We start from the raw sequence: 17,928 nt of genomic DNA on the forward strand, positions 1-17,928 counted from the left end.
TTTTTTTTTTCCTTTTTTTCGTGTGTGTTGATTTCGATGTCTAAATTCTGTTAGACGGAAAGAGGTTGTGGGATACATGATTTTCTGTCGATTTTTTTTTTATTTTTCTGTTTGAGATTTTGCGAGAGAGATTGTTCTAGCCCTATGTGTGTTTAGTAAAAGAATGACACGGTATGATGTTTTTCTTTTATCTATTACTTTAGGGTTTCGTCGTAAAGTGTGGTAAGCTTTTGAAGGTCCATCCAGGGCTTTCCTCATTGTCCTGTGCTGAAGTCATGTTTAAAGACGCTTTTAGCACCTTCTTTTCGTTATTGCTTAGTGGTGGTTGATTTTGATATATTTTGGCCAACAAAAGCAATACTTTGTTAGAAGAAATAATGACTTCCTTATCCCTTTTTTTTTTCTTTTAAGCAAAAATAATAATAATAATTAAGGTATAGACAGATTCCTGTATTTCTCTGTGTAGGAGGTTATACCACAAACAGCATACAGAGAACGTTTCTATTTTCTGTTGTTATTGTAGTAGGAATTTGGGTTTGGATGTGTGGCGTGTCAAAAAAGTTCTCTAATTTTTCATCATTTCTTGTACCTTGGAGTGTTCGATATTTGTAGAGTAACCGATGCCACCTTTAGTCATCCCTAGAGGTGATGTAGTTTATTATCGTCGTCAGTTTCGCATGCTTCGTCATTGCTTCCTTCCATCTTTTATTCCCTATAGAGAATTGTTCTCTCGTTCCTTGCTAGTTTCGTATCGAGGGAAAGGTGACTATGGGTTTAACGTATTTCACAACTCTAATCCCCAGCATGGAGGCTCTTATGCTCGTCATGAACGACGAATGCGGGATGATGAACTGGAGGATTTTTTGAAAAGTGTAAAAGGATGGGTGCCAGTGGATGAATCTGTGGCTAGAAGTAGTACATCAAAGGAGATGGAAGAGGGTCCATCGCCGTTAACTATATTTACCGGAGAAGAGGCGTTAAAGCGAGAATTTGTTTTCTCTGAATTTCGTGATGCGTACTTGTTTATGGGACGTTTTTGGGCTTTTTGTTATGGTAGTGATAAATACCCTCATGTGGTGTGGAATGAAACTCACATAACGGTGTATCTTTATTCCCCTTCCTTTCGTGGTATCAGCAAACGTGAGGCTCGCATTGCCGCATTTCTAAATGATCAGTATAATATGTTTAAGAAAAGTAAACGACAGCAGAATCAGCTTTTAAGTGGAGTAGTGAAACCAGCAAAAGTTGAACAGTTGATAGGGGATAGTGTGAGTAAAGTATTGGAACGTCGTGAAGTGGATCGACATAAACCTTTAGTGGAAAAGGTCAAAGGTACGGTCTCAGCATGGGAAAAACTTATCGGAGAAGGTGATGAAGGGACAAAGTCATCATCTTGAAATGATAATGAGAATCAAATATATAATTTTGCTGACTACGGTTTCATAGACATTCCTTCTCCATTACCGCAATGGAAATATTGATATTTTTGACAGTGAGATATTATGTTTTATTTCTTTTATTTTCCTTTCTTTAAATTGTTTTTGTGTCTTTTTGTGTGTCGGTATGTTTATTTGTATGGAAGGTATGATGCTGTGATGAAATATCTTTCCCCCTTCCAACAATAATCTTTTTTTTTTTTTTCTTTTTGCAGCAGTAAGCAATTTCACAGGAATTTTCGTGCCTCTCTGTGTTGATTAGATAGAAGGAATCTCTACATTCCAAAATGACTGGAATGGCAGAGTATGTTGGGCGTGGACTGCAAATATTAGGTGTATTGGGTGCATTTGGTAGTGGTAGTTTTGCGCTATTCCTGTTAATGTGGTTTCAACCACATGATATCAACAGTGTACGTATGTACATTGCATATGTGTACATCACACTCTTTGCTGTTCTAATCCCTGCAGCTGAATTAAATCTCATGCAGCACCGACACTTGGTGCGTTTCTCACGCTTTATGCTCTCTCATGTTGGTCGTGCCTTTATGTATGTTTTCATGGGCGGGTTGTTGTTGGGGCAGCAGGTTGGAGGTTGGGTGGTGGGAGTGTATATGATTGCATTGGGTGTACTCAATCTGTTTGCCGCACCTTTCACGAAAAACTCTGCGGAAGTGTCCACAACAGGCGGCATGGCGTAATTTTGTGTTTTTTCTTTCTTTTTTTTTTTAATCATTTGGTGAGAGTATTGGGAGTAGAGTTTAGTGTGAGCGAAGTGGAGGGAGTGGGGAAGAAATAAAGAAAGGCGTGTTTCTGTGTAAAAGTGGAGTAGATATCTACTTGAATTTTCTTAATAGTATTTCATTTCATCTCGTGTTTATTATTATTTTTTTTTTTCTTTTTGTCGTTACTTTAGATTTCCCTTGTTTTCTTTTCTATTATCCATTATCCATTTCCCCTTTATTTTCATTTTGGTTCTCCTTCATTCTTCTTTGCATGAACTATTCTTTCATCCTTTGATTGATAAGAAATAATCTTTTCGTAGTACTAGTACTAGAAGTAGTAGTATCTACAATGACACAACGTCGTCCATTTTCTTCTCATTCAACATGTCCCTCTTTGTTCTTATCGCAGCCATTACTGTTATCACTATTAATATTATTCTTTTTCACCTTTCCTCTTCACACTATGATGGTAGAGGCAAAGGCCCCTGCATGCAACTGCAATAATGGGGCAGTTATGCAAGAGGTGCCGCAGTGTACATGTGTGTGTTTTGGGGATTTTATTCTTCCCAATTGTCTTTACACTGTTAATGATTCTATTAACATGGAACTGTGGCTACAAAGCGATATCATCAACAGTAGTGTCAGCAAATATGAACGTCCACCACTCTCTGGTGAGGATATCGTTTCTGTTCTCAGTAAAGCCCTTGGACTTGGTGAATCTGATAAATCGATTACATTTTTACAATTAAAGGATGACAGCTTTGCAGTTGATCCAAAAGAAGAAAAAGAAACAAAAGATGTAATAGAGGGAAATTATTTTGTTATTATTATTCTAGCCACTGTACGTGTACCTGGCTGGGCTGCACAGCAATTACTAGCGGATATGGCCCAAAATAATACCATCGCCTATACTTTTAATAGTAGTTTCACTGGTATATCGTATACATTAATGGATGTACTGGAGGATGCCTCAGGTCCTTCACTTCCCGTACGTTATCGGGATGAATATATGGGATTTTATTTACTCCCTGATTCCTCTTGGTATATTGTGATTTCGAATATTGGATGGTTTGTTGGGGCCCTTCTCTTGGCTGTGTTTATCCCATACTTGGAGCAACGTTATTTATATAATATGTGGGTCAGTGCGGCTCCCATGCTGCTGCATCCAGGACAGAAAAATCCAAATGCCTTTGCAAACACAAAGGCGGCAAATACAAAAACAGGGGCTCGTCCTGTTGCCAGAAGTAATTCCGATAAAATGAGAGAACAGAGACTTATGGAAGCACGGCGGCGTAAATCCAAAGCGAAGCGAAGAAAGTCCATGAAGAAGGGAAGTGTCGCGGAGGAGACTCGACTCTACGAAGAGCGTCGGCGGAAGTTGATGAAAGATGCCCCAGTGAACAGTGCCGTACGGAAACGGAAGGAAGGAACTAATCCACTTCGTACACCCGCCGCGAAGCCCCCTCAACAGAAGTAATGAGAGAAAGGGGGGAAAACAAAAGATATATATATATATATATATATATATATATATATTACTTTCTTTTTTTTTCTTCTTTCTCATATACAGTGGTCATATTACAGTGTATAATGGAAAGAAAGAGAGAAAAAGAAAAGAGGAGGTTTGTAGAGAATGGAGTGATATGATCGATGTGGATGTGTAGAGGAATCAAGATCCAGCATCACACTGAGATATCACCCAATGTGTGTTATTCATACGTATATAAATGGCTCTGAGTTAAACAATATTAATATTTATTTCTGTGTGTGTGTGTTTGTGTTTTTCTTTTCTTTAAATATGTTCACAGAGTATTTGGTGTTTTGTGAATGAATAGAATGGTTTTACATATTGTTTTTATTCTCTATTAAACGATATGTATTTTTTTTTTTTTTTTTTGGTGGGGTGGGGAGTGAGGGGAGAGTTTTCGTTTTTTTTTTTTTTTTCTCATTTCTTCAATGGTGTAGTGCTCTCTGAGTCTCAGAGAGAAGAAGAAATGTTGAGTGATATGAACATGGTGTTCACGAACTTAATCAATCGTGTTTTTTTCTATTTTATTTTATTTTTGTATTTTGTTTCTATTCCTTTATTTATGTTTAATTCTTTTTTTTTTTCGTTTTGTTTTTCTTATTTTATTATGGCCTTTGAGCTGGTGAAGTATTGTAGCTCCTCTCTCTCTCTTTCTCTGTGGGTAGAATGCATTTTGGGAGGCTCCCATTTCTTTATCTTTGTCTATCTATCGGTATTCCCATTGATGGAGTTTTCACGAGAAATTAGGAATGAAATGTGCACAGAAGAGAAAAGTATATATATATATATATATATATATATAATATATAATATATAATATGAGCAAAGAAAAAGGGTTATTTATTTGTTTATTAATTTATTTCTCTCAGGATGAGTATGTGTTTATTTGTATATGTAGGTGTCTGTCTGTGTGTTTGTGTGTTGTCCATATGACAAATTGGTATAGAGAACTACAGTACTTCTGAAAAGGAATATATATATATATATATATTTGTATGTATGTGTATATGTTTATACTAGTATTTTTTTTTTCACATCATATTTTGAAATGGTTGCTAATATTTGCTCTCACTGTTACTATCACTGTTGTTGTTGTTGTTTCACATCTCTTATTTCTCTTCCTTCTCTTCTTTACTTAATTGCTTACTGGGGTCTACTGTTCACATGATAATGTAAGGAGTAATCCTTTCCCAGCATCCGTGCGATAAAGGAGGTGGAAAGAGAACAACGGCGTACATAAACTATTACGGAACAGAGAAAGGAAAGGAAGAAAAGAAAAAAAGAAAACAAGAAACAGACATAGACTCATTTTCAGTAAAAACAACAACAACAACAACAACGGCAAGACGACGAGTAAAACGCGGAAACAATACGCATACCGCGTACAAAACAAAAAAAACGGCTAAACACAAACGAGTAGATATGATGACAGAGCGTGGTAAACGCGGACGTGAGTCATCTGCGGAGTCATCACCGGCGGTGAAAGTACGCGATCATCCCGCAGGCGCCAATTCACCAAAGACAACAACAACAACAACAACACACACTGCTGAGAATCCCGCATGTGAACTAGTACTTCCACCAACAAATAACAGTAATGATCACAATGACAACAATGAGATGAAGCTCAAGGATACTTTAGCGGCTGCTGTGGCGGAGCAGTTCTCAGTTGTAGAGATTCTCTTTCAATTAGAGGCGGATCGTAAACGCACTGGTGGTGTACTCTTCCCACGTGATATTGCCTCTTTGCTGTTGTGGACAGTGCCGTGTGCGGTGCCGTTAGTGGAAGGGCCGCGTGTGTTCTTTCTGCGAAACCGATCACGACTGCGTGATGTGGTGGTGGTGTATGTGAATGGATGGACACATGATGATATGATGCGATGCAGTACAGGTGAGGCAAATCTCATCACAATAGCAGAAACAAACGATACACGACTTCCTCCAAAGAAAAAGATTCGACAAGAGGAGGAAGGGGAGAATAATAATAATAATAATAATAATAATAATAATAATAATGATAATAATAATCTTGTGAGAGTGTCAGAGGCAGGAAGGTGGGCTGAGTCTATTGGACGATCAATGTTAAGTCCAATACGCACACAGAACTGTTGGGCACGACGGGAGTGTGGAGTGCAGTTTGCACCCATGTTGATCACAGATAAGAGAAATACATTAGAACATAATATTTTCTGGCGTAATGATGCACCAAGAACAATGAATCCCAATAATAATAATAATAATAATAATAATAATAATAATAATAAACGCCGTGATCATGGAGAGACCATGGAGTTAATAAGAGAGGATCGTGTGGATGAAAATAAAAGCACCGTAGCAACAGCGGATTCAAGTGGAGTGGGTGGTCTCTTTAAACGTGCCTTAACCATTCACGGTTCTCCAACAGGGACAACTCCAACAGATGATGTCGTCATTACACCAACACCGTCCTTTGCAACTGTGATGCCATCTTCACCTGTGGAGGCGGTGCAGGTGCCATTACCGCCTGCAGAGGGACATCCATCCCTGTGGGAAGATCGAGATACACTATTGCAGTATGCGTTAACATTGGAAAAGGATAAGGCATTACTGAAGAGTCTCGCATTTGTCGTGGATGTACCAGAAGAAGAAGGAGAAGGAGGAGGAGAAAAAAAAAAGAATGAGGTTGGTGGTGAGGGATCAGAGTGGAGTTGCTTTGAAGAGGAGACAACTACAACTACAACTACTATTCCTAATAATAGCAATAATAATAATAGTGATGATGTGAGTGATGAAAAGAATGAGAATCACCTACCACGTGTATATGCGTTAGACTGTGAAATGGTACTGATAGCCAATCGAGTGAGTGCATTAGCGCGTTTAACGTTAGTGGATGTACGTGCGGCTACCGTAGTATTAGATACACTCGTCAAACCCGCAGAGCCGGTGGTGGATTACGTTACTCGATATAGTGGTGTAGATGCTGAGATGTTAGCCAATGTGGAAACTACCCTGCAGGATTGTCAACGAGAACTCAAGCGATTTATCAACACCACTACTTTTGTCGTTGGACACAGTTTGGAGAATGACTTTAAGGCGTGTAAAATGCTTCCCAACTGTTATATTTTAGACTCTGCACATCTCTTCCCACATCCGGCTGGTTTGCCGTTTAAAAACTCTCTTCGTTTTCTCGCTCTGCGGTATTTGCAGAGACGCATTCAACAAGGTGCCCACGACAGTGCGGAGGATGCCTGTGTGAGTGCAGAGTTGGTGTATCTTAAACTTCAACACGGCCCGCAATTCGGCATCCGCGCGCAGGTGAGTGTTCTTCAACTCATGGAACAGGCCGGAATGCCAACAGAAACAACAGAAACAACAATAGAAACGGAAGAGACGACTGGGATGATGTGTTCATCCTCATCCTCATCTTCTTCATCGCCTACGGTGACGTTAAATATATTTGATGATGCCTGTGTGATTCGTGATCTTCTCCCACGCAATGCGGATGCCCACAATGGACATCGCATCAACGCCGTGCCCGTGCGTAGTGATAATGACGCCGTACGCAAAGCCGTGCGATCTCTACAGCAGCGGCGGGCCGCACGGCAACAGGCTGTAGATGGATTGCCAGACACATACGCACTAACTTGGGTACAACTCACACAGAACGTGGTGCGGCGAAGAGAAGAAGAAGAAGAACAGGAAGAAGAGAAACAAGATGAGGAAAAGAAGGAAGAAGAAGAAGAAAAGGAAAAAAAAGAGGAGGATGAGGCATCTTGGGAGGAACAACAATTATTGCGTGTGGAGGAGACGAATCGTCGTGTTCTGCAGATCGTTGAAGCGGCACCGCACAACAGTCTTGTGCTTGTTCTTGCCGCCGGTACAAAAGATGCATTGAGATCTTTAGATACAATAACAACAACAACAACGTCTGAGCAGCCCCGTGGTGTCTGCTTTGCTTTTGTAAAGGATGATAAGGCTCAGGGGCCATCAGCCTCATGGCTTGCTGGAGAAGTAGCAACAACAACATCTACTACTACTACTACTACTACTACTACTACTACTACTACTAATAATAATAATAATAGTAGTAGCACTGCTGCAGCGGCAGGAAGAAAGGAGGGAATCTCTGGCGTCAAGCTTTCAACACCTCCAGCGTGTGAGCAGCAATAAATAAACGTAAAGTAAAAAAAAAATAATAATAAGGGATGATGAAATATACCCAATGAAGTGGAGAGATGGAGAGAGAGAGAGAGAGAGAGAAAAGAAAAAAAAAACGGCATTTTTATTTTGCTGTATCTATTGATACTCTTAATGGTGACGTTGTCTTTGTGGTATGAGGATCCTTTATATTTATATTATTTATTTGTTTGAGTATCTTTAACTTTTGTTTTTTTTCTTTTTATTGTGCCCTTTTCTTTTCTATTTTTGTTTTTTGTTTTTGTTTTTTTTTTTTCTATTATCTTTCTCCTTTTTATTATTATTATTATTATTATTGATTCTCTCTTATCTGTAATGTGGTGTAGTGTTCTTCACCTCTAGCAGTCATTTCTTAGTGAGGTAAGAAGAATAAGAAGAAGCAAATACAATGAGTGCTACCCTGATGACGGAGGAACCCACACTCGAACGAGAACATTTACTATTACAACAACAACAACAAGATCAAAAGAAGAGACGTACGGCATTAGATCGAGATCAGGAATACGAAAGACTTTTAGAAAATGATGCTATTGCGGAAGTACTTATGCATAATATAAGTTCCCGTGAAGGACGTATTATGCAATTGGATGCCTTTGTTGCCATGCAGCGGAAAATCCCACAGCGAAGTGAAAGTTCTCATGCCCTTCTGGTCTCTGGCAATGTACTCACAATGGCTGTGATGGCCTCTCAACTCGCCATGCATAGATGGAAGGTCTCGGAGGCCCAAACCCTCACACAGGCAACCGCCATTCTGCAGGAACAAATTACAAGAGCCCAGAAGGGTGGATACGTCGTGGGGCGTAAAGTAGAGGAAACAACATCGGAAACACGAAAGACATTTCCATCGCATTCCATCACCACTACAGTAACAACAAATCTCTCGGCTGCGGAACAACAATCCCAACAAGAGCGAGAGCAGTTGGCAGATCAAAAAGGTGGACCTGCAGCATCCCGTACATCCGGGGTAACCTCCACGATAGTTCCATCAACAACAAAGACAACAGAGTGTGATCCTCCAAGTCCTTGTTCATCTGTCTGTAGTGCAGATCTAGACGGTGCATTGCAGAAAGCTCCACCATCTGATATGTTAGCACGTCTCGTTATTGTGGATACTTTCACACATGAACCATTCAGTGATATTGTAGATCACCTTCGCTTCTTTGACCGTGAATATGGACTGAATCTTATTATTGTATTACTCCTTTATGACAGTTACACCAATCGTACTTCTGGTATGTTAGTATTACCGCAACATAGTGCCTCCTTAGAGGAAGCATATGGGTTTGGATGTGATTTGGTGTTGCGTCGCTGCTTTGATCACAAAGTGGTAAACTTCTGTACAGAATTATTTATGTCCGCCACAGCACGATGGCGTAATGATGTGCGTCGTAAGGCGGCTGTAGGCAATTACCGTAGTGTACGACACCTATTGCTTGAGCAGAATGATATGGGTAGTGGTAACCGTAATTACAACAATATATTATTAGATGATACCTATGATGATATGGATACTAGGAGTAATGCTGAAAATGGGAGTGCAAACCTTAATGAGACACTGACACTTCAACAACAACAACAAGGGAGACCATCCCCCACTCCCTCTTCTTTATCTTCACGAATGCAAAGTCGTCGTGGTCGTGCAGATCAACGTTATGTCTTTGATGAAAGTATTGGATATAAATATGAAGGTGTTGGGGTTGCACTTTCTCCACGTCTTGCTTGTTTAGCACCTCCATCCCCAATGAATATGCATGGTGTACGTATGACTGCTGGTGGTGAACAGGAACAACAACAACAATTGGCATCCCTCTCCGTAGCGAGAGATACTTTGGCTGGAATCATGCGACCTGCACAAACTGTAAAACGTGCTGTGCGTCGTAAAGTTAATTTCAATGGAAACTATACAGGATCAGATTATCGCAAAGGTATGATGAATGATGAAAACGATATGGAGAATGAAGTCTATGAAGATGTACTTGTGGATGAGGCAGATGAAGTGCAATCGGCGGCTATAGCGGCATGTCAACGTGAAATTGCACGATTGGTATCGGAACTTGAGCGAAATGAACGTATTCTTGCTTTTCTGCGAGAAGAAGTTGCACAAACAAGAGAGGAAACACCAAATACACAACAACAGCAACAACAACAACAACCAAATCAACAAGGCCAGCATAATCACAGATTTGGTAGTACACGTGCCTCCTTCTTATCTCTCTCTGGTAAGTACGATGATGGATTTAATCAACATGTCTCACTTAGCAAAGAACAGCAGATATTTGTATTAAAACAACGATTACTGGAGGCAGCAGAGAAACTCGCAGGGTACGAATCTGTGCAACGACGACCATCATACAGACGCCAACAACAACAAGATCAATTAAATAATAGATTTAATGGAAGTATTGGAAGACGAGGCCTTTCGGGTTTACTCACTTTACAAGGTTCATATGGATCCATAGACACAGATGACTCCACACGACCCACCGAGTTGTTTGAAGCCACTTTTACACAACAACAACAACAAGATGTGGGAACTCATGGAGATAATAATTCCGCTGCAGTCGACGGGGATACGCAGAACGCTAATTTCGCAGGAGTGGCCGACTCTGTGATTGCGGGATTACGAAGTGAGATTGCCCTTTTAAAACAGCGTTGTTTCCAACAACAAGATGACAGCCGTGCTTCATCGAGAAGAAGTAATTGGGAGTTTGGTCGCCTTTCAGAGAGAAATTCCCGCCTGGAGGAGCGACTGGCAGACGCGGTGAGTATGATTGCATTGCAGAAACGTCGTATTGTTCAACTTGAGGAGGTGATGCGATTAGAAAAGGGACAGAAGAAAGCGGCGAAGGGCGGCGGTGGGAAGCGAAAGAAGAAAAAGTATGCACCGAGTGTTGTTGCTAGTGTGGCTAGTACGGCTGCTACGACGGTGGAGAATAAAAGCAATGAGAGTAAGAAAAAGAATAATAATAATAATAAAGGCAAGAAACAGGGAATAGCAAGTGGAGATGGGATGTCAACAGTCTCTGAGGAAACACAAGGTCCTGCAACTGTAAATAGTACAAATACGAGTGGAAGTAAAACCAAGAACAGTAGTAAGACTAATACTACTACTACTACTACTACTACTACTACTACTACTACTACTAATACTACTTCAGAAGTAAAGGGAGGTGCGAATGGGAAGAAAAAAGGAGATGTGCAGGTGGGTAAACGGTACAGTAATACTACAGCAGCGACAAGCAATGAAAACGAAAAGAAGAATGAAGAAAATATGAAGATTCAAAAAATGATCACCACTAAGAGTGCAAATGCCCTTATGCAACGATTGGATCAATTATTTGGAAAGGTACGTGCCGCTGTAGAACGTAGTGATGATGTTACTGCAGAAGAAGCCCGTGAAGAGGCTCGTAAAGTAGGTCAAGTGTATGCAACGCATGTACGAAAACTGATGGATATTAACAAATCACTGGGTGTGGAAAATGATCCAACTCTATTTGGTTACACTGAGGATACCAACAATAGTAGTAGTAGTAATAATAATAATAATAATAATAATAGTATTATTAATAATAATACGATTATTGGTAACATTAGCGGCAGTATTAGTACTAGTGTTGGTAATAATAAATCCATAGAAAAACTACAAGAAGAACATAAAGCTACACTTGCTGTTGCTGAGAAATTTCTTGCAAGCGGTGAAAACTGTGAATCCTACGCACAGGCGGTAGTTCGTTTATATTCAGTAGAAGAAGAGATGGAACGACAAATACAGGCGGAGATCACAACTCAAGCCTCCACAGAGACTGTAGAGAGTGTGTTATTTCCACAGAGTACTAGTGAAGGGGCGGCAACGGGTATAGATATAACCGATAGTGAGGCATCTATTAATGAATCCAATACAGCAACATCAAAGGAATCCTTTCATCCTCATGATCATCAACGTCATCCTACTTTAAGTGTTCAACATCAGAAACAACAACAAGAAGAAGAAAAAGAAGAAGAACATAAACCTTTAATAGATATTGCTTCTTGTGCAAGTTCAGTACATGCAACTCCAGCCGTGATGCTTTGTCGTGCGGCACTACAAGAACTTTATCCCATGAAAAAAGAACATCAGCAAAAGATTGAAGAAGAACTCATGGCGTTAAGTAATACGGGCATTAATAAAGCGAAAAAAGTTAGTCATTATAATGATAATGATGATCAGAACTCAAATTCTCTTGATTCACTCTATCTAAGTCATCATCAAACACTTGTGCAACTTCTTAATACTCTGAGTGAATTTCATCCAGTATTACAACCGATACTACAGTATGAGACGAGAGAACTTGAGGAACAAATTGCAAAGGAAATGTCTGGTGAAAAGAAGAAAGAAGGAGAAGTGAATGCTCGATTTTTAATGGCTATTGATACCTCACTTCTTGCTCGTTTAATACTACAACTCACCCAATATGCAGAGAAATATCCCATGAGTAAACACCGACACGCACGTCGACATCGACATTCTCCTGATGATGAATATAATGATACGGATGATGAAGAGGATGAGGATAGTAGTAGTAGTAGTAGTGGTGGTGATGGTAAGAGGAAGAAGAATAGTCAACGGGACACCTCCCTTTCAGACCTTCTTCATCACCGCAGTGGCAAATATAAGAAGAAGCATAGTTCATATAATGATATCCTTTATGGTGATGATGATGATGCACTCACAGATGAGGAAGTTGCGAGACTTCTAAGCAATGAGACAGTAGATGTGGGTGAGATTCCACAACGAATCCTTGATCTTCTTATGGAAGGAGAAGCTGAGAATATACCAAATGAAGATACCACTGATTCCCAAGATCGTGTACGTAAAGCATTAGCGAATGTTAGTCAACAGCGACAATATCACTTGGATGAATTGATGGCAAACTTACGTCAACGCAAAAGAGAAATGCTGCAGGCAAGGAGGAGAAAAATGGCAGAATCTGAGAGATTAAGAATGAATAATTGTAGTACTACTAGTAGTAATATTAATAGCACAACCGATGACGATAAGGATTCCTCTGATGATGATAATGCTAAAGGCGGTGATTACACTTCACTGCGACGTGTACTTTCCCCTTCTATTTACCGCTGTACAGTTCCTCCAAACAAACGACACGCCATTCTACGCCGACGACATCTACCAGGACAAACCGTATTCGGTGCAGATGTACACGGCGATGTATCCGCAGAAGTCTCTAAACGATTGGCTTATCTCAGGTTGAATGAAGACCTCCTCGCACTGGCAGAAGAAAACATGGATGGAGATGGACTTCCACCTGTATTACCACGCGGTCTCAGCCGCGCCCAACTCCAACAACTTCAACAAATACAACTCCAACGTGGTAATAGCATCGCGGACTATCTAAATCCAGACGGATCCCCACGACCACTACCTATACCAAGATACGGACCACAACCACCACCAAAGGCACAACCATCAAAAGAAGATCAGGACGAAGAAGATGATGAAGACGATGAGGATGATATTGGAAGGCGTGTGTACATCTCATCTGAGCCTCCCCCACCTAAGCCTCGAATGACGGCGAGTGCAGCAGCCGCAGTGGAACGAACGCCATTTACACCGGAAGAACTCGCCGCTCGTGTCTTGGCGTATCGACTCGCTGTGGCCCGTGAACGCGGCGGTCACCGTCTCGCGCTGGACCCCACTGTTCACCCCACCTTCGCCATTCCCGTCGCCGCCGCGACTCTCCCACCGGCCGGCGGGCCCAACGGCTCTCACGACAACACCCACCGCCCCACACCGCCGCGGGGAGGAGTCTCCGCATACACCACGTGGGTCTACGGCGTGCCCGGCGATCACATCTTCCCAATGCTGCGCGGCGCCCAACCGGCCCACAGCGACGCGGTGCTTTTCTTGCCAGCCCAAACCCAAACAGAGTACGCGGCGGCAGCGGGAGTGGAGAGCACACTGAGACGACGGAGGGGGAGAAGTGGACTGGAGCAGAGTATGGGGAATCCCTTTGTGCGGCGTATGTTGGCTCATGTGGATGTGTTCACATCCCCCGCCGCTTTGGCCGCCCAGCGACTCAACGCCCAACTGCAGATGTCCATGGCGAATTGGGGTCTCGGCGTTGTGGGCCGCTCCATCAGCCCAGTGATGCGCAGACCACGACAATCCCAATCCCAAACACAACAACCACGACAACCACGACAGTCCCAACAACCACAATCACAACCACAACAATCCCAAAAACCACAACAGCCATCAGATGTACAACAAGGTAAATCACAGTGAATTCACTGTTCAAGCAATTGTATGAGTCAACGAGAAGCAGAGAGAAAGTAAAGGATGTATCTCTTTTTTTTTTTTTTTCTTGAGAGAAGAATACATGTAGTACTTGTACAATTTTGGTTTATTTGTTATATATATATATATATATATATATATATATATATATATATATATATATATATGTCTTCTTTTTTTTTCTTCTCTCTCCCTTTCTCCTTCTCTTACGCGTCATTTACCATGTATAAATGGAACTTTTTTTTCTTTTTGATCTTTTTTTTTGTATTCTTCTACTTGCACTTGTGTTGAGACATCCTGTTCAATTTTTTTCATGTGTTTTTTTTTTTTTTTTTTCTTGCTGTGCCTCCACTACGCAACACGAGTGGATTTGATCTTATATCAGGTTTTTTTTTTCTTCTGGAAATATATTGTGTGTGTTATTTGACGCGTTTGTTTCGCATATATATCTCGCTTACTCATTCTCTCATTCTCTATTGTTTTTTTTTTTTTTATGTCTTTCTATATATATATATATATATATTCTCATATGCTTTACATGAATTCTCTACGCCTACTTTCTCTTCACTTAACCCTTCTTTGCTTTTCTTATCGGTTATAAGAAATATTAACAGGGGTGATATCGCGGTATATACAGCGTACACTCACAAGATACTCAAAGAACAGCAATAGGACCGAAAACAGAAAAAAAAAAAAAAACACTCACATACGTTACGAGCCTCTGTGCGCTGAATAGAAAACCGAACTAAAAGAAGAAGGAAGAAAGAACAAGAAAATAAAAAAAAAAGAAACAGGAATATGTTCCGTCGTCTAGTACGTGCCACACCTTCCAATGCTCTCGTCGCCACAGCAGCGGCAGCGGCAGCCTCATCATCATTACCATTCACATGCATGACAACCAGAAGGAATATGAGTACAACACGTCCTTCTTTGGAACGTATTAAAGTTACGGGTAAAGTGGTGGATATGGACGGTGATGAGATGACACGTATTATTTGGGCTCTCATCAAGGAGAAACTCATTCTTCCTTATGTGGATGTTCCTATTGAATACTATGATCTTAGCATCACCAGTCGTGATGCCACCAATGATAAGATTACGGAACAGGCAGCGGAAGCTATTCTTCGTTATAATGTGGGAATTAAGTGTGCCACTATTACCCCAGATGAGGCTCGTGTGAAGGAATTTAATCTTAAGAAGATGTGGAAAAGCCCTAATGGAACTATTCGTAATATTCTCGGTGGTACTGTATTTCGTGAACCCATTATTATTAAGAATATCCCACGTGTGGTTCCACAATGGGAAAATCCTATCATTGTTGGTCGACATGCCTTTGGTGATCAATACAAGGCAACAGATGCGGTATTTCCCCCTGGTAAATTGGAACTTGTGCATACACCAACCGCTGGTGGTCCCCCAACGGTGTTGGAAGTATATGAATTTAAAGGCGAAGGTGTGGGACTTGCAATGTACAATACCCGTGAAAGTGTAGAGGCATTTGCCACGAGTTGTTTTGAGTATGCAATTATGCGAAAATACCCGTTGATTCTCACCACTAAAAACACCATTCTAAAGAAGTATGATGGACTCTTCCTTGACACCTTCCAGCGTCTATATGAGACCAAGTATCAACCACAGTTTGAACAGCTTAAACTCACCTATGCCCATCGTCTCATTGATGATCAAGTCGCCCAAACCCTGAAAGGCACTGGTGGATTTGTGTGGGCCTGCAAGAACTACGACGGCGATGTGCAGAGTGACATTGTTGCGCAGGGATTTGGATCGCTGGGCCTCATGACTTCCGTTCTTCTCTGCCCGGGCGGCCGCACCATTGAGGCGGAGGCCGCCCACGGCACCGTCACCCGCCACTACCGCGAGCACCAAAAAGGAAAAGAAACGAGCACAAACTCCATCGCCTCCATCTTCGCGTGGACCCGCGGACTCGCCCACCGCGGGAAACTCGACGCGAACACGGCGCTGCTGGACTTCAGCGCCACCTTGGAGCGCGCAGTGGTGCGGACAGTCGAGGCGGGGCACATGACGAAAGATCTCGCACTCTGCGTGCATGGGCAGAATTTGCAGCGGGAGCATTACGAGACAACAGAGGGATTTCTCGACAGCGTCGCGGATGAACTCGCACGCACTCTGAAGGCGTAAACAAAAAAAAAAAAAATAATAATAAAATACGAGTGTCTCTCGCACTCGCAGTGTCTATCTGTGTGTAGTTGGGAGGGAGGGAGGAAGGGAGGAAAGACACACGTAGTATTCACATATTGCCCATATATATATACGTATATATTATTATCAATTAATTGCATGAAAACGATGAAAGGGACAAAAAAAAAAGAAACAATGAATGAATAAGATAAACTAGTATGGCCAAACCAACGAAGAAGAAAAAAAAAACAGAAAAGATAAAAAAGAAAAAAAAAGAGAGAAAGTTGTGTATTGTTTAAAGCAAACGTTGCTGCGATGTGTGATAAATGTTATTTTGTTTCTTTTTTTTTTTTTTGTTGTTTTGTTTTGCTCGTCCTGTGGAAACAGGAAGTAGTAGTGTAAATAGTTCTGCACCACCAAGTAAGTAATGCTCAGGAATATCAAGAAGGGACGCAGTGTTACCATTGAGATGAAGAAAAAGAGAATGATGATTGTATAAAATAGAGAGAAGATGTGAGAAATGGAAAGGAGAGAATGACAGAGAAAGAAAAAGATTTCTTGTTTTTTTTTCATTTGTTTTGTCTGTTTCTGTGTGTGTGTGTATATATTTCTCTTATCTAATGAATGAACGTTCTGGATAAAGAGAAAGTAAGAAAGAAAAAAAGAGAAAATGATGGAAAAGGGTATTTTCTGAGGAGTCTCTGATGTTGAGATGGTATGTAAGGATAGAGAGAAAGAGAGAAAAAAAAAGGGAATGCGTTTCTTCCATTGACGTTTTTTTTCTTTTTCTCTCACTTTTTTTTTTGCCAAGCATTCCATTTCTACTATTGTTGTTGTTGACATCACACATGTCCTCTACTCCCATCTTACTTAACCTCTCTCTCTCTCTGTTTGTTTATAATCTCATAAATGAATATATATATATATATATTCTCTCTTTTTTTTTCTCTCTATGTTGTGCGTATATTGTGTTTATGTGCGGTGACTATATGTGTTTCTCGCTTTTGTTTTTTGTTTGTTTGTTTTTTCCTGAGCGTATCGGCCAACTACAATACTATCGGTAGTCTGAAGAGAGAAGGAAATAAAAGAGGGGAGCCGCAGGGGGAAAAAAAAGAGTAAAGCAACAGAAGCCGAAAAAAAAAGATGTAGTTTGGTAGGCGATTCTCCTTTTTTTTTTAGTTTAGTTTTTGTTATTATTATTATTATTATTATTATTATTGGATTCCATTTGCGTGTTTTGTTTGTTTGATAATGATAAGGATGATGGTCTTTGATTGCTATTGCGGATAGTGATGATAACTGTATTCAGCTCTTACGCGTACATATACACAGACTCTTTCTGTTGTCGTTGCTGATTATTTCGCATCTACACATCCGGTTTTTAAGGGGGTAAAATGAAAACAAAAGGAAAAAAAAAAAGCAGCATTTATCTCATTTGAGAAGATGGACACAACAGTAAATACAATACAGAAGAAAAAAAAAGAAGGAAATATATATATATATATATATATATATATAATATGTTAATATTAATATCTGAGATTGGTTTTGATATTATTATTATTATTATTATTATTATTGCCGCTCTATTCGTGATTCAATGATTCCCTACCC

General features: G+C 40.6%; 6 protein-coding genes across 6 annotated transcripts; all 6 read left to right on the forward strand.

Moving 5' to 3' along the window:
- Nucleotides 1-620: 620 nt before the first annotated feature.
- TM35_000251280 (uncharacterized protein) lies at nucleotides 621-1,397 on the forward strand (the record flags this gene model as incomplete). Its single annotated transcript, XM_029027719.1, has 1 exon — nucleotides 621-1,397. The coding sequence occupies one exon, from the start codon at nucleotides 621-623 to the stop codon at nucleotides 1,395-1,397; it is 777 nt and encodes a 258-aa protein (XP_028880898.1).
- Nucleotides 1,398-1,723: 326 nt separating this feature from the next.
- TM35_000251290 (uncharacterized protein) lies at nucleotides 1,724-2,134 on the forward strand (the record flags this gene model as incomplete). Its single annotated transcript, XM_029027720.1, has 1 exon — nucleotides 1,724-2,134. One exon carries the CDS (start codon nucleotides 1,724-1,726, stop codon nucleotides 2,132-2,134), a length of 411 nt encoding a protein of 136 aa, XP_028880899.1.
- Nucleotides 2,135-2,621: 487 nt separating this feature from the next.
- TM35_000251300 (uncharacterized protein) lies at nucleotides 2,622-3,635 on the forward strand (the record flags this gene model as incomplete). The annotated part of the gene is made up of 1 exon (XM_029027721.1): nucleotides 2,622-3,635. One exon carries the CDS (start codon nucleotides 2,622-2,624, stop codon nucleotides 3,633-3,635), a length of 1,014 nt encoding a protein of 337 aa, XP_028880900.1.
- A 1,473-nt stretch (nucleotides 3,636-5,108) lies between these two features.
- TM35_000251310 (uncharacterized protein) lies at nucleotides 5,109-7,835 on the forward strand (the record flags this gene model as incomplete). Its single annotated transcript, XM_029027722.1, has 1 exon — nucleotides 5,109-7,835. One exon carries the CDS (start codon nucleotides 5,109-5,111, stop codon nucleotides 7,833-7,835), a length of 2,727 nt encoding a protein of 908 aa, XP_028880901.1.
- A 415-nt stretch (nucleotides 7,836-8,250) lies between these two features.
- Nucleotides 8,251-14,145, forward strand: TM35_000251320 (putative dispersed gene family protein 1 (DGF-1); the record flags this gene model as incomplete). The annotated part of the gene is made up of 1 exon (XM_029027723.1): nucleotides 8,251-14,145. One exon carries the CDS (start codon nucleotides 8,251-8,253, stop codon nucleotides 14,143-14,145), a length of 5,895 nt encoding a protein of 1,964 aa, XP_028880902.1.
- An 810-nt stretch (nucleotides 14,146-14,955) lies between these two features.
- Nucleotides 14,956-16,314, forward strand: TM35_000251330 (putative isocitrate dehydrogenase; the record flags this gene model as incomplete). The annotated part of the gene is made up of 1 exon (XM_029027724.1): nucleotides 14,956-16,314. One exon carries the CDS (start codon nucleotides 14,956-14,958, stop codon nucleotides 16,312-16,314), a length of 1,359 nt encoding a protein of 452 aa, XP_028880903.1.
- Nucleotides 16,315-17,928: the final 1,614 nt, after the last annotated feature.

The sequence above is a fragment of the Trypanosoma theileri genome (genome assembly GCF_002087225.1).
Source record: "Trypanosoma theileri isolate Edinburgh chromosome Unknown TM35_Tth_25_V1, whole genome shotgun sequence".
Classification (NCBI taxonomy): domain Eukaryota; phylum Euglenozoa; class Kinetoplastea; order Trypanosomatida; family Trypanosomatidae; genus Trypanosoma; species Trypanosoma theileri.